Raw genomic sequence first — 26235 nt, 5'->3', positions numbered from 1 at the left:
ATTGCTCAAGTGTAACCGTTTCTTTTATTAATTTTTTTTGTTTTCATTTTTTTCGTAAAATGAAGATCGTCCATGGATGCGCAACATAATCTATAATATAATACGAGGTAACTCGAGCAGGTTACTTCGTAAAGATGGCCATCGGAACGATATTTATCTTACAGTTAGAATTCGATGCTTTCAAATCCTTCCTTAGCCGAGTAGTTTTTTCATTGGGATCATAGAGTTATAAATCGTAATAGGGTAGCACTTGGGACTTGTTTTATCGCTAATTGCGAAATAATATATCCATCGATGAGTGAAAGTGACGGAAACGCGGAGCTGGACTGGCGTTAAAACTTTCGAGAATTTTTGAGTGCGTTTCTCCTTCGATTTGGAAAGCGATACGTCACTACCGATATATATATATAAATATGTACAAAATTTAAAATATAATTTTTTATTTTTATTTATATTTTTTCTTTTATTTCTAGCTGATTATGTTGCGCCGACAGTTGACAGTTTTAACACACTTTTTAGCAAACCCCAGATAGGTCGCCAACGTTGCCACTGTGTAGCTTTCACACTGTGTATTATAGTATAATGTGTGTATGTGAACGATCGTTTCATTTCGTTTCGTTTCGTTTGTGCGAGGCTTCTCGTGTGTGCACGCTATTGCGCGCAGATGGAACTTGTCTCTCTGCGTATGAGCAGGATGCACGATTGTCTATCGCGCATACAGCTAACGCGAATTATCTGACGGAATCATCTGGAATCATTCAGAGCACGTCCATATCACTATCTCTTTCTTTTTCTTTCTTTTATTTTCATTCTTTCATATTTTCTTGCTTTTTTACTATCATTAACCGAACTTCTTCTATTTCTATATGAAGAATGCTATTGTTCTTAATGTTAATTGTAATATAACGGATGAACCTATTTAATGCTAATTATATAAATCGATATACACGTAAATATATAAGTTTGTATATATATAGACGTATATACATATTTACAGCTCTATTTTTTTGGTCAGGATTTTGTAAAATGCAATGAGAATACTCACTGTATGATTATTTTGTTTAGAATAAATAATAATTTTTAATAGAAGCAAGGTTGTGTCAGAGTTGCATCAGGGTTATAATATATTCATACAGGTTACATATTAATATTTTATTATAATTATTGATCATACTATTATTAACTATTTATTTAAAATACTGATCAAAAACGTTAAAAAATATTGACCCAATTATTAGCAGCTCTATATATTTATTTTACTTCCAATTAACATTACTCGAGTTCAGGATTTACGATTTAAGATAAATGATCTATAATTTAAATAGTTGTAATATTTTAAAACTATTCGATATATTATACTGTGCATGCTTTTCTATTGAGATTTAAAGGGAAAGCGAACAAGAAATTTGCTTGTTTTTGTTTTCTTTTTTTCCTTTACGCTGACCGACTCGTAGAGGCGAACGTAACGAATTTTCTTGCCGATATTTGCATAACAATGGCATATCCGCTCCTGACTTACGAGCAAGTCGATCGATAAGTACAGACGGAAGGAAGCTACTTTGCAATAGCTTTCACAATCTTAAGATTCGCTTAGCACGAAACGGTCAGGGATAAAAGACTTAGCGGACCACGAAAATATCTCCTTTCTGATTTACGTTCCTATTCGTCGTTATTCCTTCTCCCTTTTTACAAAACGAACCCAGCTGGAAATCCTTTCACAGGAAGATTAACGATTAATTGCTATGGTCTCAATGATCGTCGAGGAAAAATATTTTTTACATTTCGAGTATTATCTTCTTTGTTTTCTGTTTATAATAAATACCAAGCTTTTTTTTTTCTTTATATTTGTACGTACAAGTCTATTATTAGTGAGAGCAATTAAATTTAAATATCAAGTTAGATTTTATATTATGCAGTTCTATTTGGAATTTTGTCCGAACAATTTCATTGCTTTTTAAACACGTTTCGTGCTGAGCCTGTTTTTCAACTGGTGTCATTATCAGACCACGCCTACCAATAACGGTAGACGGTATAGAGTTTTTGTGAATATGTCCAAATAATATATTTTTTAGTTTTATTTTTTGAGCTAGTTATTTATTTATTCGTACAGCAATTTTTGAAATTATAAAATGTACGTATTACAATTTTATTGATGCCAATTGTGCGGCCTATAATTATTATCCTGTATTTTATTTATTACTGACAAAAATTTACTTACGGGAAAGAAACAAAGTTCAAACATCTATCGAAAATGATATATACAACACGGTACGTGTTAATTGAAATAATGTAATTAGGTGAAAACATTAATCGAAATGTCCTTGAAATTTAATAGTATCTACTTACATATATATATATATATATATATATATGCATAATATAAAATCCTCTCTTCTATTTGCCTCATTAAATCACTCTACAAGGTTGATATCGTAAGAATGTTTTCTTTAAAAACATCGTCGGATACATCGTAGTAGTTATTACGTCTGGATTTGCAGGATGAGCGCTTTTACTTGAACTTTACCATTCAAATGTTCGGAGTATAATACTCTGGAGTTCGATTATTATTCTTACCTGACACTTATGAGGTACGCTCGCATAAAATCCATCGTGTAGGCCGTCGCACTTGAAGTCAATGTCCTCTGGAATACTGTTGTAGAATGGATAATCACTCAGATTGTAGCCGTTCAATTCACGCGGCAAATTCGGATCCCAAATATAATCAATTTGAGGGATTCCTGTTAACGTGTGCCCGGTTGTTGCGTTTCCTTCCGATGAGTTTGTTACTGAAGTTGTCTAAGAAAAAACAAAATAACATATGATTTTTGAATAATTTTGGTACCATTGGAGAATATTACAAATGATTAATATTCAGTTTGATGAGTCTATTTTCGAGCGAATCTCAATCGCGAACATTCTCAGACAATTTTCCCGATTACTCCAAACGCACTTCTACGGTATCCAGGGTATGTAAGTACCTGAGTACATAGATAGAAAGACACTCAGTGATGAGCATTCGTAATTGTAAGGATGACCTCACATTCTCGGTTAACGTGCGAAGGTGAACCTGTAGTATCTTTCACGAGAACTTTTATTTTATTCGTGTCTAGACATTAATGCTAAAATTTGATCATTTGTCTATATTAATTAACGACTTAAGCAAGTTAGATTGTATCTACTAAAGTTTAGGAAATGGACGTTATGGAAATGTGATCGTGTTTGACCTTTTCGTTTCGAAATCTTATTCTATCGATGATACTGATGATTATGATGATAATTACGATGATGATTACGGTGATGATAATAATAATAATAATAATAATAATAATAATAATAATAATAATAATAATAATAATAGCAATCACGATGTTCCATCGTATCATCAAGCAATCTGCTCTAAATGATAGTTTTAACGTCATGTATGATATTAGATAAACATCTCTAAATATAAAGATCGCTAGGATTCGTGACTATAGAATGGATCGAGATAGTGTCGTAAGTATATATATCGAAGATAAACGATTGTCTTACCACTATAATGCGGCACATAGTAAGACTGGAACATGATATAATGCTACTACCATACTTGTTCGTCCCTGTGCTCACCTTTCATTTTGTATCTAGTGTACTAGTATCGTCATAGTATTATATACAGTATTACACTATCTTTCGGACAGTGAAACGAATAGAAATCTATTGACAAGGTCATTTTTTACCTTTTCAATTTCGCCTACACGTTAAATTGGATTTCTTGTTGACAGATGTAATTAGGATAATATAAGTTATATTCTGTTGGAATACTTACAATGCAACAGGACGTTTATTTTAAACATGATATTTTGAACAAAATAGAATAATACAAGGTGTATTATTTCCAAAAGTTCCTTTACATTGAACAGCAAAAATTAGAAATTTTTCTTTTTTTTGGCAGATATTTAGAATGATGTCATGTTTTTCCTATACTGTTTTAATAACATAATCTGGAGATTAATATTTTTAAATAAACAACCTAATATCGTGTTATTATAATATTGATTAACATTCTTTTTATTTTTTTTTTTTATAAAGTGACTTTTGGAATACGCTGTATATGAAATAAATAAAATAAAATATATATATAAAATTGTATATAGAATTTTATGTTTCAAATCGATAAATCTAAAAAAAAACACGTTTAAAAATATCAATTTAAGATTGAATATCTTGGTATTGTAACCTTACCGCATCTTCGTTCTCGTTTTCCTCGATCCGTGATTCCTCGGTAGTGGTTGTCGTCGTCGAAGTCGTGGCGATTTTAAATTTCGGTCTCGTAGCCTTCATCCCATCCGTGACCGCATTGATCAATAAGATTCCTAGAATTTTAATGAAACTTTTCATTGATCATGACGTCAATCAAAGAAGACATTAATATTATTCGCGCTCTTTTCCGATTGCCTGTCAACTTTGTCGTAGGAGTGAATAATTATCTTTATCTTTCTCTCTGAAGACTAGCAATGGCGTTCGTTCATTCGTAGTATGGAAAAAGTATACGGTGTGTGTTAGATCACTCGTAATGACCTCGATGAGCCCCGTTTGCTTCGGGAGAAGCAGTAAAAAAAAAGAAGAAAAGAAAAGAAAAAAAGAAGCAGCAGCACTTCAAAGGCCACTACGCATCCTCCGATTGCGAAAATCGTGGAGAAGCGTCGGCGTTGCAAAACACGGACGAGCGCGACGTGCGGATAAAAAAAGAGAGAGAGAAAGAAAGAAGCGCAGTGAGAACTCTAACATAAATGTTGCAATTTTCAGCAAGCGAGCGCATTCGGTTGGGTAATTGTTTTCAAACGGATCAAGGATATCAATCGATCGTTTCCTTTTGGTCTACATCGATAATCGTTAAACCATGTTAGTTATTTATCCATCAACGCTAAATTATTATTATATGATCTCACTTTTTTTCGCGAAGAAATATCATTCGGGTAATTGTTCGAACATAGCGTACGTGAAAATTTTCGTTCGATTTATGTAATAAATCTATTTGTTTTATTATATTAACTAAATGCATTTATATGGTGTACGGTTTGAATATGAAATTCTATTTTTTTATAATCAATTCTTTTTACAATTTGTGTTTAGATTAATTATGTAATATTCTACAATAACATCGAGTTGTTGTTAGATGTAGAAATTAATTTGGTGCCATAAATAAATTTTAATTTGTTTTAAATAGGCATGGAAGGTAAATTATTACTGACAATGAGAGTGACAGAGAAACTTAGAACTAGGGACTAATATTTACAATTAGAATCAGAATAAAAGGTAATGAAAAGTTAAATGTATAATATATATTTAATTAATAAATATTCGTTTCAATCAATCTATTAACTTGATAAATTGATTTAAAAATTGTAAAAGAAAATTTCTATTACTTTGACTTGAAATATTTTGAAATCGGAACAGTGTAATTCTCAAGAACAGTACCATAAACTCGAAATATATTTTTTTGGAAACGATTTTTCATACTTGCATAATTAAAAAAAGAGAACTGCAAAACCAATAGTGCTGAAATTTTTACATACTATTCATTAGCTATAAAAAGACTTAAATTATAGTAGCAGTTACATAATTATAAATGAGAAACATTGAAAAATATAAAAAAAAATATATCGATACTTTAAATCATTTAAAAGATCATTTAAAAACCAAAAATATCTTTTTAAATAGATTTGAACATTTAGCGGCGATTATGTAGAATAAGATTGTACGCGAATTTTTCGTTCTATTGTCAAATCAGTAAAATTAGAGAAATTCTTTACGGGTCGCAGAGAGTTTTTGAAATTATTATATTAGATGTAGTTGTTTTTGTTTAAAAAGATGATTTTTCTTGTTAATTTCTTTTCTATTGGTTAAACGTGTAATAATAAGATACAAAAGAATTTAAAACTATAACTCGTAGTTATCATTAACGAACAAATTCACGTATATATTTTTATTTTTGCGCTGTTTGATCGGAATGACCCTTTAATCGGCTTTATGACTTTCGATGAACATCTTGCCAAAGATCAGAAATGATATGAAAGGAAACAATAGTGATTTGAGATATCTAAGGTTCTCAAGGTAGCTTTTATCTTTAGCTCGCATACGTGCTAACGATACCATTACGAATAAAAGAGAAAGAAAGGAAAAAAGAGAAAGAGAAAGAGAGAGGCTGTCCTCGATGTTGAAAATACACGAAGTCGAAGCCAATCGATGGTTGGTGTGCAGCACCTTATAACGGGACTATACTTTTCCAAACAGGGATCGATAACAAACGGTAACATACTGCACGTCGCATAAAAATAAATTATGGGAACGTGGACGCATTCCGATTGTGGGAAATGTGAACGTGGGCGTGATTGTATTATTGCTTTATACATATATATATAAGTGGGAATAACCAACGAATGTTACCAATAAGAATATAAAATCTTTTTTCGTGACGAAAGAAAGTCTATCGGCAAGTGCGCGTAAACAAATTGCCTCATCTGATTATCCTATGCTAACCACAAGAAGCCAGTCGATTTCTGTCATTGAATGGGAATGACCTGACATTTTCATAGCGTGGGCGTGTTCACGAAGATTTATCTTTCTTGTTAACTTGCGATGAGCCCTTCGATAATATAAATTAAAATAAAAAATAAAGAAATATACAGGGTGGTTCCAATAAGGTATTATAAAGTGTCCTTTTAAAAAAATAATAAAATGTAGATTTAAATTTGGCAATTATTAAATGGTAGAAGGAGGCTAATCTTTTAGAGTACAGTACATTCTTTTTTAGATATTACTTTTAAGAAAGGTAAAAAAGGGATTCTCTACATATTTTTGAATGGAAAGTGGTATTGTAACTACTTATTTTGTGATATTTAGATAACTTCTCAATATTTACTTGAATAATATTTGTTGTTGTGGATAACATCAGTGGATGAAAAATTAAAATTGTTTCTAAAAATACGTTTAGAGAGAAGTATTTTTTAACTATTTTGATTTTGTTTACAAGTATATATTTCTAACTGTGTTTTAAAATATTTCATTAGGTGTAAGAAGAAAGATATGATTTTAGCATAATGATATTTCGATACCGTTCGATAGTAATATCCACATGATTTTAAAAACGATATCTTTAGATAAATGGATTGAAGGTGATCCTGTATCTTAACAACTACGCTTGAACTTGATTTCTTTTTTATGGGGTTATATAAAACATGAAGAGTTACTTATTTCCATTTACTATTCCAGTTACTATTACTTCTATAATTAAGAATTAGGAAGATATGAAAGCATGAATATACGCTACTTTTACATCAGTTACAGTTCATTAATGTTATCAGATGTAATCATTATAATATCAAGAGATAATTTCAAAAAATAATACAGAAAAATCAAATATAAGTAATTCATCGAAAAGATGTCAAAGTAATTTTTTAAAGAACATATAGAAACGTTTGTGCGAAGTAAAACGAAAGCTTTTATTTTCGTAGGGAAAAGATGGCCTACAAACAATAATGGTCTTTTTTAGCCCAATGCTAAGCAACGTGTTACTCTAAACTCGACTCGCTAGCATAGACAAATATGGGAATCCTCGTGAAATGCTTTAATCCTTGCGTGGAATAGCGTGAAGAAAATTCTTATGTTCATCGCAATATACCACTCATTATTTCCGGCAAGTGTAAAAGAACTTCTCCAAATGTTTTAATTCAGTGGTTCGCAAATTGTTTCTATTCTCGACGCTCTTGCTGAATCTAAATTTTCTCAGAGTGCTTTATGTCAAAATCTAACAAGTTCGCTTTGAAAAATTGTTAAAAGCTCTTTTTTATTAAGGAATTGGCTGAAAATAAATAAAACACGTTTTATTTGTAGAAGATTCTGTAAACAGTTAATAATAAGTAAGTTAATGGTTTATCAACAAACTCTTTAGATTTTGCACCTTATCACATTGAATCAAATATAGAAATAAAATTATGTAATATTTCAGGACGCCCATTTTGGGAACCACTGCTTTAATCCAAACACTTTTGTTTTCATACTTGGAGGTGATATTAATGAACGAAAGTATTTTACTTCTATGGCCATATTAATTACGACATTTAGACAGATTATCAGAATATACAATAATTTTACTTAGACGGCTGTGAAATCGACAAACCTGGATTCCGTTTCGTGTTACTTTCGATCAAGATTTTATTAATTAGCTTGCATGCGTTAGGTATATATGTAATACCTCAATATGTATATATGGGTCTGAAAACTGAATGTTTACTGACCGGTTAAAATACCAGATAGAATTTTAAATGTTAAAGTCGGTGTCACGTGATCGACTTCAAACGGTCCAGTGAATGTGAGAAACGAACTACAAGTTGCCGAATGAACTAAACTAAATTTCACATTGTCTCTATATTTTTATTTATTCTTTTTCTTTATTACATTCGTGTTTCTTAACGAATAAATTTTTATTGAAGTATTCTTAATGGCGTTATTTATTAACATTTATTGAACATTGGTGGAATTTTTAAAAATTACATACGTTACTTCCTACTTTCCTCTATCGATCTTAAGGATTTACGTAAACAAGCGTCATAACTGTGAAGAAGACACTTAAAGTTATATGTATACCTACATGTATATACCTACATGTATATAGATATATATATTGACGTATAGATACGTGCCTTTCTCGAGGGGAACGATGACAAAGAAAGCAAAACACATTGACATTCGTAACAGGTTTACCTTCCTCCACTCGAACACCCCTTTACCAACTTGCAATCTCTTTCGTATGCTAAAATCGAATGATTCGATTCGGTCGATCGGTTTATTCGTATTGAAAAATAAAAAACTACTCGTTTTAAGATTTTTTCGGCAAATACTTAATAAAAAAAAAAATAAATTAACATATAATATATATATACTCATGTAACGTGTTTGTATGAAGGATAAACAACTTTAGTGTAAGCTAGCTTTTATTCCCTTCGGATTGAAAAATCCCCAGGTGGAAGGTCATCCACTGTTTTCGCATTCCTCACCAAATACGGCGAGTCCAAAAATACTGTGAGACTGGGAGAAAGGACTCTCTTATGTTAGAGTTAAAGGAATGTATAAATACGAGTTAAAGAAAAAATAAAAGAAGGAAAAGAAGCAAGAAGCATTCAATGGTGATGTAGAACTTCGTAGAGGACATATTTTTGTAGGTTTTTACTCACCGAACAAAGCGAGCAGAAGCCATCTTTTCTCCCGCATGTTGTCGCTACTGTAACAATAGAAGAAGAAAAACACGTTTTTATTCATTTTATGATTATAAATACATCTATTATAATATAAGCCACATATATTTCAAATCGATCAACTCTACAAAACAAACAGTAGAGAAAATTGATAAAATAATATATATTGTCATATTATTTATTGAGTACCTTGATATTAAATTCATTGCATCAATCGTCATATTTTTGTCGTCAAGGAAAAAGACAATTAAAAATGCAACAAATTAATTTCCACACCTAATGTTATTGAACGGCCACATAAATTGTTATTAATTGGTGGTATTAAGCTTAATTATTAACTAAAGTTATTTTCAATATAAAAATGTAAGTATCTATATCAAGTGCTTTGATAATAAAATTAAAAAAAATTTTAAATATAGAGTTAATCGTTTTAGTTAATAAAAAGCTTATATATGATAACGTTTCTTTGTCATATTTTATATTATTATAAATATTGAATTGATATACCTATATGTTATATTTTAAACTATTTTTGTAAAATATAAAATGCTGCCAAAAACCGGAAATGTTATGAAAATAGAGAAAGAGACGCCCACGAGTGATACTTTAGATAGTGTATGTGTAAATTATGAATTAGTATAGATGGTATGATAACATAATGGAAGCGCACTCTCGACGTCGAACGTGTGTACCATAGAAGCAAGCGTTCGAGCATATGGCTAAAGATAGGAACTTTCTCTGTGCTGTCACCACTGCTAACTATATAATGCAAGAATAATGTAGGTGTTATATAAATGCATGATCACGTAATATCGGGTGTGACTTTATCGTCACCGATGCCCCTTTATACACAATTATTATTCATTCTTATACAAATTAGAATTTAGAATCATTTTCGACTAATTTGATCTTACGTAAAAAATTATTTTTTTCTACGTAAATTATGATTTAGTGCAGTCAGATGGTCGATGTATAATTGCTAAATTAACTAAACATCGTTTTGACATTCATATTTATTCGTTATATCATGATTTGAATATGATTTTTTTATTGGCTATAGTATTGTATAATAATATATATATTATACTGTATATTATACATATATTGTACAGGATATTTTATAAGTTGTTTTATCGAACTAAAAAATTATAAATCTTTTTTCTTGAAAGGTATTTAGAGTGGCGTCATTTTGGTTTCATAAAAACTTTTTTACCAACATTGCAATTAGGGATTTATATCTTGAAATGAAAAACAAAATATTGTAATTCTATTAATAGGCCAATATTGATTTTTCGTTTGGTTTTTTGTTCTCGGTAACGTGACATTTTGGGATACTATTAATAATAGGATATATATTTTTATTGTACGTGTATATATATCTTATTTTTTTGAATTTATTAAAAAACTTTATGTAAACATGCAAATTTATGAGATATGTGATGTTGAGAAGAAAAAAGCTATGAAATAGAATTGAATGAATGTCATCGCACCTACGATAAGCGCGTAGACAAGTGTCTTGACATTTGTACGTTAATTAACGCACGATAGTCTTCCTTTCGAATCGTACGAGAATTACGGCATGAAAGTTAATACCGATGAAAACCGAAAGGTCTTAGGTTTAGCTATATTGTAGCCAGCTCGTAAGTAGAAACAATATTATTTTTCCACACTCTGTCCTTAAAAATCTTATTTTCTTCTACGTGAATATACATTAAAATGAAACTATATAATTGGTCTTTAGATATATTATTAGAGTTTCTTTCAAAGAAGAAACGTTTGGAGAAGTTTTCGAAAGATGTTACGTACAACCTTGAAGTTTCAAACTTCTCGATGACGATATTTTGGACTTGGATTCTTTTATCATTGGATATACCTGGTGAAAGTAACCTTGCAACATGCTTCTTTCGTATTGGTTCAGTCCCGGTTACCATTTCGGTTTGTAACGGCTACTTTTAGACTAAAAATCGACTATCATATAAGTGTATATAATATATGCCTAATAGAGGTATGACGGTCTTCGCTTGGTACGGTAATAAAATGAATTGAGCAATTTGAGAAAAAGTTTTAATGTATTTCCGTTATTAACTAAAGAAGGAAAAAGTTTTATGGGTTAGCAATATTAAAGTTTCCTAAAATTTATTATCATAGATAAGTATGATTTACTATGAAAAATATTATTTTCATTATTGTGATATTGTATTTTATAGATATTGCACATTAAATTACTATATTAAGACGTATAAATATATAAGATTAAAGTAAATCGTACTTATATTAGATAAAAATGAATATAATTATACGTTTAACGTCTATCATTATTTAAATTTTGAGAATTTTGGATATACGGAAGAAGAAGAATCGTGCTCAGTGGACTTGAAGACTTCCTTGAGATCTTGCAAAGTTTCTTTCATGTAACTTCCGTAGGGAGGTAATCCAAAGCAAGAGGATTTCCCAGGTAGCTTGAGAACTCGAGTACTTACCTACGTTGTGACACGAGACAAGCGATTACGAAAACTTGTGTAACGGAATGACATGGTCCTTCATTTCTAACCAACGAGAAAATTGTTGATGATCTCCGTTTCTCCCTTACTTTCACACATACATACAAACGATAACGATCTCTTGGAGCGAACTGGAGCACGGCGATAGCGATTTTAATTGATGCGAAATATGCTAGTCGGTCTAGCATCGTTTTATGGAGCGTTCTACATTTTTGAAAGGAAATCGAGACGAAAATAAAAATATTACTAACAACTAAATCATTCTCTTGAACTTCCTTGAAATATTATCTTTGTAAATATTTACTTATATAATTATATTATCTACATTGTGTTGTCCCAAAAGTTTCTTACCTTTCTTGGTAAGTTTTATATGCATAATATTTTGTATTTTATTATATTTTACTGACATGAATTATATACGATTTTATATACAGAAAAATTCAATATAGTAGAATGGATCATATATAACTGAGAAAAATAGTATAAAATACAAAATATTGTGCATTTAAGATTTACTAATTCTAAAAAAAAGCAAGAACCTTTTGGGACAACCAGTGTTCTGCACGTTATTTTAAAATATAATATAAACTTATTTGTCATATACACAGCAACGTATATAATATTATTGGAACCATAGTCGTTAATTTTCTGACTGATCCACTCCGTGATAAGAAATATTCAGTGATTTTATATTACAAGGTTTTCATTAAATTAAAAAATAAATGTTATTCAACCAGTTTTAACATTTAGATCTGACGGTTAAAGGCAACGATTAACCTTTTTATTCAACATGCTAAACTTAAAATTAATGGTCATTTATTATTCGATGAGCAACGAAGAATATAAATTGAAAATGTTAAGCCTTCTGCACGATTATTTCTTTCTTGGTAACGTAAATTGAAGACCTCTTGTTTTCGATCGAAAGATATCTTCTTTTTTAAGGGAAGCTGTCTGCGATAGATAGATTTTTTCTTCTTTATCAGCTTCAATATACACATAACGTGATATTCATAACGTTACCTTACGGTAAATTACGTTACGTTACGACATACGAATAACGGTCATCCACGACCACTAAAGGTCACCGGAAATGATGCCTGAAACTATTACAACTGTTAACTTATATGCTCGATTAACTTTATTAAATAACGACGTCGATCTTCAACAAAGTTACGAATACAATTAAAACGTTAAATATTGTGAAAGTCATCGATGAGTATCATTTAATTTTGTTAATTTTTTACAAAATCTTGTTGAGATTTCATTTAGAAGATTAAAAGAGTATACTTTTTAATAAGAGTAAGTTTAATGTCAAAATTATGGCAATGAATTTTCTTTTCTTTTTTTATCTATCTAAGTTATTAGATGAATATATTAAATTAAAATATATTAATCGACAATAAATTGTTAATTATACATTAAAAATTCATCTTCATCCGCAGTATCCTTTCTGCATAGTTGACACAAGAACCACTTTTGTAACAACTTTCATTTTTGTTCGTATGTGTATAATTTTTTATTGATTGAGAAGCCCTCGACAGATTTTCGCGTATCATGTTTATGAGGACAGTAAGTTCGATATTTCCTTTTCTTCTTTTTCGATCGAGTATGCGCCAAGGCGTGGTTACAAAAGTTGATAGCCTTCAAAAGCAAAGCATGCCGTGGCAGGCTTTCATTTCCTCGTGCCTACCAATACGAATGCTGGAGCGAATGATCGTCCAGAGTAATGTATTATCGAGTGAATTGCTGGTTGAAGAAAAATTTACCTTGTGTTATTGCTCGCTGGCTAATGTGATGATTCGAAGAATCAAAAGAGGAAGAGAGAGAAAGAAAGATAAAATAAAGAAATAGTAGAAAACAAAAATGATACCGAACAAGATGACAGTAGATAATATTACGAAAGATATATTACGGCCTTTCACCTTTTCTCATAAGATTATCGTTGATTTTTCTTTTTTAGGTAAGCCACCGTTCGATGAGAATGTCATCGAAACCGTCCTTTTTCGTAATCGTTACTTGAAATATAACGTGTCTTGCTTTTATCGTGTTATTACCTTTCTTGAACAAACGAATTCGTTGTTGATTCGAATACACGAGAATAATCTTGTACGAAGTGATCGTGATTTGTTGTCTACTTTCATTGATTTATGTATATTTGTCAGTAATCATAATCGGTGTGAAAATAGATAGAATTATTAATTAAATATTATATAAGCCGTTAACAAGTCAAAGTGATTAACTTCACTTTTAGAATTGTTTTTTTTTTAATTTTAATATTAAAGAACTTAATGCCATTGAATAACAAAATCTTTTATGGTTTGCCAAATAGTAAATGATATGAAAATATAAATAATTTTATCAATCTGAGAGAGAGAGAGAGAGAGTTAATCGATTTGGCAAATGAACGATACATATGTATATGATAAAAATAAATCATGTCATTTAAAGTCCGTTAGATTCAATCCGTTTGTTTTCAAAGTCTTTTCGTATGATGTCTTTAATGAAGTTGATCCGTTAGAATCAAGTCGCGTTTGATACTGTACGTCGCATATTAATCATGTTCTTATATGTGAATGTAGGTTTTGAACGATTGAAATACGTTGGAATATAAGAAGTTTCTATTAGACATATAAAAATAATCGAAATAGTAACGAGAGAATAGTTTTTTGAAGGAAACTAACGAAAGTGGATGACTCGGTTAAGTATAATATGCTTCTCAAAAGTGATTTAAAACCAGGCGAAAATAAATCTCTAATAGAAGCAGCTGTGTTCACGACTTATGTGTAGCTTTTACTCTTTTGTCACGATTCTTCTAGTCTAGATAGATTGATCACGATGTTCACTCGGCCGAGAATATTATGAAACGATTCCATACGCTACGAATTCAATTTTTATTTGTAAATGATTATATTACTTCTAGCAAAGGAAGAATGCGTTGTTTATTATTACTTATGTTTAAGTATATCTACATTTAACCATTAGTGTGCAGACCTATGTAGCGAATTATTAATTGCACACGTGGTCAATTGAATCCTAGGCAATATTCGGCTTAGAATATCTCGACAACTATAAACTTTTTGAAAAAGAAGTTAGAAATACTTTTTATAGTAAATTTTCAAAAGAAGAAAATGTTGAAAAGAAAATTTAAGTTTGATGTTGGTTTCATGTTGATGAATTTGATGTTGGTACAAAGAAAGATTTGTGATCAAATTGAATTCTAATGCATACTAAGGGTTAATAATATATATATGTTGCTTCTAGATTGGGATTGTATCTAATTTTCATTGGCTTACATCGATCGCGATTATCATTATTTTCAACAATAAGGTTGTTCGGCATCCGTTTAGTGTACTGTTTTCATATTTATTGTCTTCTTCAAACACCGAAAGATGTTAGATATTAGAAAACGTATGTAACGATATTAGAAAAGTACCAAATTTATTTCGCATATATGCGTGCATATTTTATTGCTATGCAAATGATATGCATATGTATATATAAGCAATGTATATAAGACACAATACATCTAATGCTATTAATTATCAAAATGTTATTTATTTAAGCATCGTTAAAAAAGAGGATATAAAAAATTGTATCTAATGTAAATAAGAAGATAAAATAGGTAAAAAAATATATAATACCAAATACAGAAACACACCTAAACACATCTTTTCGGAAGCAGAGAAAAAAAACGATTGAGAAGGGAAGGATTGAGTAGGAGTTAAGTTCATCGAAAGAACGGTTTCTCGATCAATTAATATTTTGTTTATGTGTATAAATATATCTCACTCCTCGAGCTATGTTTATATTCGACTGTTGTCATTTTTATTCTATTAACAATAAGAATCTCGTCGTCGAACGAATGCATCATAAATGCATTAACTTTCGTTTATGTTCCGTGTCTGCCAAATATATTTTGTAGCTGTTTTCGTATTTATTGTTGGTCTTATTCGAACGTCGAGATATGTAACAACGATATTAGATAAGTTACAATTTATTTTGCGTATACCTGTGCGTGTTTTGTCGCTATGCAAATGATATGTAGATGTAAGTGAGTGTTGGTGAGTTGCAGATGTGAGAAACTGTTGGTAAGTGATATACATATATGTGCATACGTAAATGTATATGTCAGCGTTAAATTGTATAATTTCATTGAATCGTGAAAATCCTAGGTTTTACTTGAAATAACTAGGCATTTTTGCGAGAATATATGAAAAGAATTTTAGTATACACCAAAAATAAAACTAGTAGTTTTAAAAAAAAACGAGATTATCTATGAATTGAAAGGAGATGTGTACTAAAGCATAAAATTACAATTTGATTCGTCTTTAAAGTCTGACAATCTTTGATCATACGTTAAAAAGGATTGTACTGAATCGCTTGGAAATCATATGTACGTGATCTCTGATGAAATTTATGCACGCTAATCAGCATGAATCTCGTTACAGTGGTTTAGTGCTCGGCATTTAGAGTTTCGATCCAATCTTAAATCAGATATCCGCTAGCTGAATTGCGTTAGATTGACTACTATATCTGGCCTATGCCCTTGGAAACGAGTATTGTTTATTTTCTATCTCTTTCTTTCTTTCTTTCTCTCTTTCACGTTTATTTTCAAGCCAACTGTGCTTTGAGCAACTTACAAATATACATACATATGTATATATGTACATAAATCGAGTATCTGTGTCAATGCATCGAGGTTTGTAATCTCGTACGTGTGTCTTGCACGTGCGATACTAAATTATGCAATTACCAATTGCAAAGTCTCGTATCACCGCTCGATAAAATCGCGAGAAAACGTTTATTAACTGAATTTTCGTTTCGTTTTATTACAAGTCTTGATTCTCCAAATTTTCAATCATAATTTTCAATGTGTTTAGATATAATATCTGGTTACCGTAGACAGCATGTTTTTATTATAATAGACGTCAGGATAATTTCTACGCGATAAATTTTTCTCTTACTAAATGTTAAAAGTCGAACATTGCCTTACTCAAGATTCAAGCTTAATGCCGCGTAGCTTCTCGTGACGAGCCGTCGAGATTATTCGTGAGTTAGTCGACATCAACGTATATATCTAAATACGTGTATACACAGTATTTCGAAAAGACGTCTTCTATTCCGAGATTACGTTAATGTCTTTCAAATCCGTGAATCGCTGTGCCTCGAAACATTTCCTTCTTTTATAAGATTTTAACCAATTTTATTGCGAGCTCGAGATTACTTCATACTAATCGAGCTAGCAATAAGAGATTTAAAATAGAACGTTGCTAGATCTTGTAACCCGTACTTTGATAATTCTGAGAAAGAATATCGATTTTTGTCATTGGAATGGATATTTGCTATTATTAATTCCATCTTCCGACATTGTCAAGAATTTGTTCAATTCTCAATATTCGAGTCTTTGAGTACGTTCAACCAGGAATCGATGCAATGTTATACTTGTTCATAAATATATACATATATAGGTATCCGCAGTGTTTAACTTGAAATTTTCTACGAGTAGGTAAATCCATCGACATTCAATATTGCTTCGATGTAAGCCGGAAAGCGTTTTGGTTGCTTTTGCTGGCTGAAAACCGGATTGGGAATAAATAATTTCACTCTTGGCTTCGAATAAAATTTATTCAAGCGTAAAGTGCCGTTTCGCGTTGTTTTATCGATTTATTATGTAAGATTTAGTTTGATCAAAAGAAAATATAATTTCGTTTGTTATCCGATGCGGTAAAAATGAGTAACGAAAAATGTTTTTAACGTTTCCGCGACGATTTTGTTTCCTTTCTTCCTTTCCGGCAATTTATATCATATTCCTTTTTTTTAATTATTTTTTAATGAAATATTCATTCAACATTGAACGTCATAATTCACCATCGATCGATGACTTTCACATTCTTTGTACAAATTATATACGTCCACAGGTTATTTTTAAAGGATTTATCGTGTAAAAATAGCATGGAACATTAGGGTACATCATTAATATTGATTCATTGCAAAATTGTTAAATAAATACTTCACGAAAGCAATATCACGTAATGCTGAATGTGAAGAAATCATCACTATTGACACATTTTAAATATACAACGTATACTGAATAAATAACTAGAAATAACTTCAATGAAATATCAATGAATTTTAATAATTTTTTAAAATTATTTTATGACATGATTGGATCACTATATCGTACATGTTCAAAACGATTACATTTAGATTAAATACAAGTGTTAAGACACTTGTATAAGTAAGACACAGAAATAATTAAAACTCATTTGACGTTTTTACTGTTTATTTTCGGTGAAAGAATGTATACTTGATAGAATGAATGGATTGGAAAAAATAATGGTTCTTTTAAATGTGTAGTAGCAGTAGCTACTTTTTGATGTTTCATATACTTCCAAAGAGAAGTATTTTATACAGAACGAAGTACAAATTTTATGATCAATTTCTAATTTATTTAAATACTTTATCGGAACTTGAATATCTAAAAAAAGATAATTTTAGATTTTATTTTACTTTCTTTAAATAAATAAAATTATTGTATTTTCGATCGAATAAATCTTTCGTATTCCCAGTTGGATTGTTAAACGATTTGAACGAATTTCAAGAAAGGTGTAATATTTCGCGTAACATTACACGTTCTGGAAGAAATAGATTTTAATACGTGTACACATGTAGCTATTTCAAATTGATTGGTTTGTGGATAAGAAAAAGGTGGAAAAACGCAAGTGGCGTTCTGCACGCTCGTCTCGTATATCTCATTAAACTATATTTTCTGTTTCGATGGGAAATAACAAAAAGTAGAAACACTAGATCACTTTTGTATTTGTACTTTCCCTGGTACGATTTTCTCGGCGAAAAGTAGATAGGTAGTAGATATATATATAGACGAGAGAATCTAGAAACGAAAGAAACGCAAATTCGAAACGGTACTTCGATTTTTTCGATTGAGCATGGCCACATTGTAAAAGAAATCGGATCTGGAGCGAATCGTCGATGAAGATTAAAACGAAAAATGAAATCGTAAGTTTTTTTTTTAACGTGGCTTCTTTTTTCATGAGAACAGGATTAGAATTTACGGACGATGAACCTTTTCGACTTTTGAAAGAATTTAAATCGACGAGAAAGTTTCTTTCCGGAAGAGATAATCTTGATTTTTTTGTCTTTCTTTCCTCTTACAATAGATGTGTAAATGAATGAATGAATGCGAATCACGCTCATTTATTTTATTTCTATATTCAAATAATAGTCTTCTAAATGATACACAGGAGATTTATTAAAATGAAGTATGTTTGTAATTGTTCCGAATAATTAATGTTCTGTTTTCAAACATTTTTTATTTTAAAATTTTTTAAAATTTAAATATCTTACTTTATTTGATTGATGCTTAAATTTGTATATTTTAAATAAATTTTCTATATAATTAAGCCTAGTATCTCTGTAGGACAATGATTTTTATTATCATTGAATTATTAATAAAATAACAATTTATATAATTTCATTAATATTGTTTATTTTTAAAGTTAATCGATTTCGTAAATGATTGACTAAATTACTTCTATAATCTATTTCGAATGTCCGTTACATTTTATTAACCTTTAATAAGTCGATATATTGAACGAATAAATCTCTGATAATAATTTCAATCTTGATTCCGTCGTCTGACTATATGAAAGAACAAAAAGAATGAAAAACTTATGTACATTACACATATGTATATGGGAAATGGCGGATACGCTCGTTAAGGTAATCACCTATGTCGCAAAATACATAAGTATATTAATACATATGTATATCATACGACAAGTTTACTTTTCACTGCCAACAACGATCGTTCGTCGTTACCAACTGCACCGTACGATTAGTACCGGATCATTACGCGTCTCACGATGATTCTTTCGAGAGAGTTCCCGTCGCGGTTCTTTGACCTCAAGTTAACCACAAACTTCTTATTCGTAGGGTCGTCCTCTTTGTCGTTGTTGTCTCGTTCCTGAGAGTACGTGTCCTTGAGAGCGAATACAAGTGATCCTTGAACCGAGCAGGAACGTCGTTCGACTGGTATCGTTGCAAACTAACTTCTCGCTAACCACGAAGGTAGATATGTATACATATATCTATAGATGTCAGCGTTAAATTGTATAATTCAGTTAAATCATGGAAACCCTATGTCTTACACGAAATAACTAGGCATTTTAAGAAAAGCATACAAAAATAATTTTGTTATACACTTAAACTAGTTATTTTATGAAATAACTTATGTTAGTAAAATATGAATTCCCGAGAGGCGAGTAATTAAAGTATGGTATGGAAATTTAATTCATCTTTAAAGTTGTCTAATCTTTTTACAACAATGCTCAATTATCTATTCTTATTTCTTCCTGTACTTTAAAAATCAATGTTCTGTTAGTCTCGTACTGTTCTACAGGATATTATCTGTGGATTAAATTTTAATTTCATATCTTAACTACTTGCCTCTCGTAAGTTCTTATATTGCCTAAAGAAAATATGTAATTCTATGTTCTTTCATATTTTAACAAATCAGTATAGTTATTTCATAGTTTAGTTGGTAATTTCATGAATAAACAGATTTCACGTTCTTACGGTAATATACAAAAATATACATATATATACATATATAGTATATAAGTGATATATATATATATATATATATTCTTTCAGAGGTATTCTATATGTATGTATCGAGTATGTTTGTAAAATGTAGACGGTACAATCTCGAAAGTAAATTCCTTTCATCGGTGACCCACCTTGAACATAATTTTCTATCTAGCGTTCTACAAGCCCTTCGCTCGTTCCACGTAATTCTCGATTTGTCTCTCCTATAGGTAGGTGTTTTAAGAGTGTATGTATGCATGTAAATACATTATACGTATGCATAATTAATATCTACTCTGTAGAATTCCTGCGTTGAATTGGAGGAATGGACTGGATGATTATATAAATGCGTACCAAAAATGAACATTTTATCGGTAGAAGTCTGTATGATTTGAAAAAAAATGTTTTATATTTACACCGACTAGAAGTATATAGGACCGTTTACGTAACATCATATCTATCGTATAGGTATCTTATTTCTCTACTAGTATGTGACCAAGCGATGTGTAGATATAGTACGAAACGAGTCATTGTACTTAACTTACAAGGAATTTACGATTAAAAAGATTTATCGATGTTTCAATAATCGATCAATCATTCTTCATGTACGAAGTATCCTTTATTGCAACATGTATATACATACGTATAATTTAATCCTCTTTCTCTCTCTTTCTCTCTCTTTCACAAGATGAGGGATGCAATTTGATATTTCAAAGTAGGAATAGCTAGACTTGAAGAAGTGGAACTTTAAATTTAATTTTAATATTTATAATAGATCGACGTATGATCGAGTGTGAAAATTTTTAAATAAAGTATTAAAAAAAGCATATACTATGTAAGTGTCTGTGTGGCAATGGAACAAATAAAACAATTTTAAAAATTTATTTTATAATTTAATTAATATTATAAAAAATAGATTATAAAATAAATTTTATTCAATTTTTGGACTTTGTCCATATAATGTATATAACATATGTTATATATATATATATATATATATATATATATGTATACAGTCAATTTGTTTAATTTCATATGAAGAATTTTTCTGTAAAAATGTTATTATTACTTGTAGAATCATCCTCGTCGACAAACATAATTAATTGTAAATGAAAGAGAAGATTTAGAAGAAAAAGAAAATGAAGGTGACGAAACAATTAAAAATTTTGGTCGATTAACGATAAACCTCGTTACGAATGTAATAGGATCAAGTATAAAACTATCGGTGCGTTTGATTATGGCGAAGTAGCTGGTTTATTTTTCCGTCGGCGTATCTTGGAGAAAGCCGACGAGTACGTTAGCCCGTTTTGTGTCGTAACAACGTGCCGTGCGATATTGTTTATGAAAAGAGAGCCAACGAAAAAATGTATGTTCGGCCTTCGGCTTGTCCTGATATATACTTACACAATATACGGGGTAGAGAATATAAATGGGAACAAACGAATATTTCTTGGTTCATTTACACATTCCTGGCGCGTAGGTATTTTTTATTAAAAAATTATTTATTTTTTGAAAACAATAAGTATAAGCGAAAGAGATTATCTTTAGATAAGCTAAATATTCTTCGGATTTCCATTTAAATGCTTTACTCCTTATGGATAAGTGTATATTACATTTTATAAATGTGCTTGTATATATGTAAATTCGGGGTTAGTTAACTGAAACTTTTTCAGTTTTGAATTTTTGTAATTTCTATTTGAATATTTTACATAATAAGAAATATGATAAAATATATCTCGGTATTTTCTTTTTATATATTGCAAGTGAAACTTTTAAGAAAATACATACAAAATAAATGAAAAAAATACTTATTTGATGAAATACAAATGTTTCTATTTACCGTAATAATTATTTTTGTATTACTTTAAGTGTTATTTTAATTATGTTCATTATAATATAATTAAAATTAAGCTAAATATTCATTTTTTTTTTATTTTTATTGAATGAATAATAAAAAATTAATCTGTGTAATAAGTAATGTATGATTAGAATATTCTTGCTATATTTCATACAAGATATGTGTTGATCTCCTCTATATAATATATAAAGTATACATAGAAAAAAACACGTAGAGACTAGGCGTGTCGCCTCTAACGGGCTCCTCGCAAATTAAATTCACTTTCGAACGTGCGTACGGAATCCGCCGATCGAAAGTGAACGTAGACGCGTAAGAACTAGCACGTTAAATAGAATGTATGTGATTGTACTAATGAACTTTAGGATAATTTCTCAAAGAAATTTTTGACTATTAAATAATCACGTTTCATCGATGCTTAATGTTAGATTGCCGACGTGTTCGAGGACGTTAATGTAAGTTCATCACGAAGCGGTTGTACAAAACAAAAAAAATAATTCATGTAACGTTCGATGAACAGCAGGCATGTTTCGTGCTGGAACACGCCAAGTTACGTGCTAAAGAAAGAAAAAAAAATAGAGAGAATGGGTGTTACAAACTTCTCTAATCCTTAACGATTCTCGACTAGTGATTTCGTTGAAACGAAACTAGCTATATAAAAGAATTCGAGAAGAAGAAAGCGAATTCACGATGTTCTAGGGTGGAGCATATCGAGTGGAAAGTCGAGCGTGTGCTGGAATCAATGACGAAATTGGCTCCTTTTAAAATCAAAGAATAGGCAACGGAGATTGTCTTCCATGAAATAGAAAAAGAGAGGCAGAGAGAAAGAAAGGGAAAGAAGAGAAACGAGCAGCAGCTGTCTTTCTTCTCTGCTACCCTTTGTTTAATAAAATAAAAAAAATATATAAGAGAGATCGACACGTAAAAGGAAGATCCGCATCGCGTTATGGTTCGTTGTTTAACGTTGAGAAAACTGATTTATCGCGATCACGGTCATGCTTCCTCCGGAAGATGAACGAAATGAATAACAAATCCTCGATTTCCCGGATTTCCCCATAGTCGGTTCGATTCATTTTAAATGGTTTCTCTTATAGATCACTTATGATTTTTTATTTTCTCGGATTTCATTCGTAGTTACTAAGATTTCAAAGAGTTACTTGGTTTCGTTCGGAAACTCACGCGAAGAAGTTAGCGATTATTGCTACAATCCTCGAAGAAAAACGTTTAAGAGATTCGCGCGTTTGTGAGATAAACACTGTGATTATACCGGTCTCCCGTCGGATGGGGTAATCCAAAATAGAATTTCATTAGACTCGTTTAAGTCGTGTGCTCTTTTTTACGAACTCTTCCTAAGAACATTCGGGTTGATCAACAACTGCTAACCGCGAGTCACCTCTTTTCGTTTGATTTTTATCCTTCACAAAAGATCGTTTAACTCTCTCTCTCTTTCTCTTTTTCTTTATTTAATATCCCAGGTAGAGTAGACTAATGATAAGTGAAATTCGCTGAAGACACCGACCTGGTCTCACGGCTCCGCTGTTTCTTCGCTGTTTAATCCCTCATGAAAGCACCGTCGTCCTCTCATGAAAGCACACCAGGAAAGAGAGAGATCACTCTTTCTCTCCTTTCTTTTTTCCCCTATATCTGGTACACACGTATTATACGATAAAAGTAATACAAACGAAAGAATCAAAATAATATGTTGATGAATGAAGATATAAGGGTGGAAGACGGCGCCGGTCCACTCGGTAATAAGCAAATAAAAAAGTAAAAGATGTCTTTAGTTCGTACGTTTCGAGATAGAAGCAAGACCGCGCGTCCGGTCCAGTCAGAAGACTGCGGTCTGGAAGTGGAAAAGCCAGCAGCAGGAGCGTTGTTGCGCTTGGCCCACCGTCGGTCTGGTCGAGCTTTCTACCAGCGAGGATAAGATCGAGGAGGGGAACTCGGACTTGCATAGGCGTCCTCCTACTCCTTCTCGATTGACGTTCCACTCTTCTTTGCTCTTACTTAGTCCAATGGCGTAGAATCTTATTACCTTTCTGAAGTTCCTTGACTGTATTGGAAAGGCAAACTCCTTTCTTCGATTCCTCGTCTCGAGTCGAGTACACCTGCGTCGCTACTTTACGAACGAATCATTAGATCCACCCACTGCTTTTATCAAAAACGAATATATCATGAAAGATTCTATTAGATGTAACGTTCATTCGGTGCCTAGATATTAAATTCATCGTCGTGTTTCTTTGGTCATCAAAAGAATTCGGCAATTGTCTTAAAGATGGATCCAAGTCATTGAAAATAATGGAGACTATTTCAAAAAATAACTGATGTATGATTACTTTATAAATAAATAGTAATATTAAGAGATTTAAGACTTATGGATACGTTTCATTTTTTTTAATCGTAAAGATAGAATTCGATAAACTAAAGAAGCTCAAGTTTAACCGCCGGAATAAGAAGAAAGGACGAGATATAGAGCAAACCACAGGGCAGACTTCCCCACTCACATACAAATAAACTCTTATAATGTACGTTATAATCGTATCGTCGAATATCTATCGAAACAAAGTGAAAGTGGAACGCGTGCTCTCTCGACAAAAGGACGTGCTAGAACTCGCCTTGCAAACGACATGTGCGGGGGGGCCACTTCGCCGATATTTTCATACGATCGATAGCCATCTTGATAGTTCCGTTGAGAATCGTTAAAATTTGAAAACTGATTGATACATTCTAAGTACTTGATTTAGACGATTTTTTTCTTGTTTTTATTTAATTGGTAATAATAGCAATAAAATAAAATCTATTATTTGATGCGTTTTATTTTAAGAACAGTATTTATTATACAGAGAACTAGTGATATATAAGGAATAGTATTTTATGTTATACAAGATGTTACCAATAATTAAGCCGGACTATAATTTTATTTCTTTTATAGATAGAATAAAATTATAGATAAAATTTGTCATTGTTTGGTAAATTTTATCATTAAGTGATGCGAGTTATTGCAGAAATTAACATAGATCATATAAAAATAATCTATATCTATGAATTTGTAACGACAATCAAGACGTGATAATTAATTTTATTTTTGAAATTGCATTATATTAGATTGTCAAATAAGAAAACCATTTGGACAAAAAAAAAATTAAAATTACGATTAATCAAAGAGCAGTCACGTATTTCATTGGAATATCTAAATAAGATTATTTCAAATATACCTAAATATTATAATGACGTAATTAAACAAAATGTTAATTCAAAAAAATACTAAATCGTTCATTTTAATATATAATAATAAACTTTTTTTTATTTTTCGAATATTTATCTACGCTAAAATTAGATATTATTTCAACTATCATTTTTAATATAAGATAAATATTATATAATTTATATAAAATTTGAATATTTTTGTAACATATAAAATAAAAATTTTAATTTATTGATAAAAACCAAGAACAAGAATTTCTATAAATAATAGAGATATATTGCAATAATTCCTCGGGTTACATCATGTTGAAATATTTATGCCGTTGTTGACGTATTCCTATTTGATATAATGTATCAAATATATATTAGAATAATATTAGAATGCGTATTAGAATATATATATAATACATATTATTTATTCTAACATTTTTACTCATCGAACAAAGATTTTATTTGATAGAAACCTTCCGAAGTATTGGAAAGTCAAATTTTTATAGTTCAATGCTCCTAAGCTCCCTTAAAAACAATCGATTCTTTTTCATTTCTTTGAGGATGTCCACGAGAGTCTTTCGGTGAATGGATTTTTCATTTGAGATATATTCAGACTTGTTTTCATATAAAATTTATCTCTTATGTTCGAAAAAACTATTTTTTGTTTTTCTTATTTATTTAATACTACAAAGTTTCTGCATGAGTTCCTATACGTCTATTGATCTTTCCATAAGGGATCGTCAAGAATTCCGAACAGCTCTGAATACACACGCCCCTGATATTTGCAAATGTGACGTGCAACAAGAAAATCAAAGAGAGAGAGAGAGAGAGAAAGAGAGAAAGA

At 30.7% G+C, this 26235-nt stretch overlaps 1 protein-coding gene across 3 annotated transcripts in view; it reads right to left on the bottom strand.

Annotated features, from left to right (window-relative positions):
- The window catches only part of LOC122513450 (zinc finger CCCH domain-containing protein 13), a 28166-nt gene extending 4052 nt beyond the window's left edge, over window positions 1-24114 (bottom strand). Inside the window, exons 1-5 of one of the 3 annotated variants that reach the window (XM_043629929.1) lie at window positions 23988-24114; window positions 23716-23840; window positions 9213-9259; window positions 4222-4352; window positions 2575-2796 (exon numbers count right to left, since the gene is read on the bottom strand). In XM_043629929.1, coding sequence (XP_043485864.1) covers window positions 2575-2796; window positions 4222-4352; window positions 9213-9249 — 390 coding nt within the window. In that variant the 5' untranslated portion in view covers window positions 9250-9259; window positions 23716-23840; window positions 23988-24114. Of the gene's footprint in view, window positions 1-2574; window positions 2797-4221; window positions 4353-9212; window positions 9260-23715 lie in introns of all 3 variants that reach the window. The other 2 variants (XM_043629850.1, XM_043629985.1) reach the window with 2 other exon arrangements.
- Window positions 24115-26235: the final 2121 nt, after the last annotated feature.

The sequence above is a fragment of the Polistes fuscatus genome, unplaced genomic scaffold (assembly GCF_010416935.1).
Source record: "Polistes fuscatus isolate 324 unplaced genomic scaffold, CU_Pfus_HIC Scaffold1, whole genome shotgun sequence".
Lineage (NCBI taxonomy): Eukaryota > Metazoa > Arthropoda > Insecta > Hymenoptera > Vespidae > Polistes > Polistes fuscatus.
The sequence above is the reverse complement of the archived record's forward strand: the minus strand, read 5'-3'. Positions and strand labels throughout refer to the sequence as shown.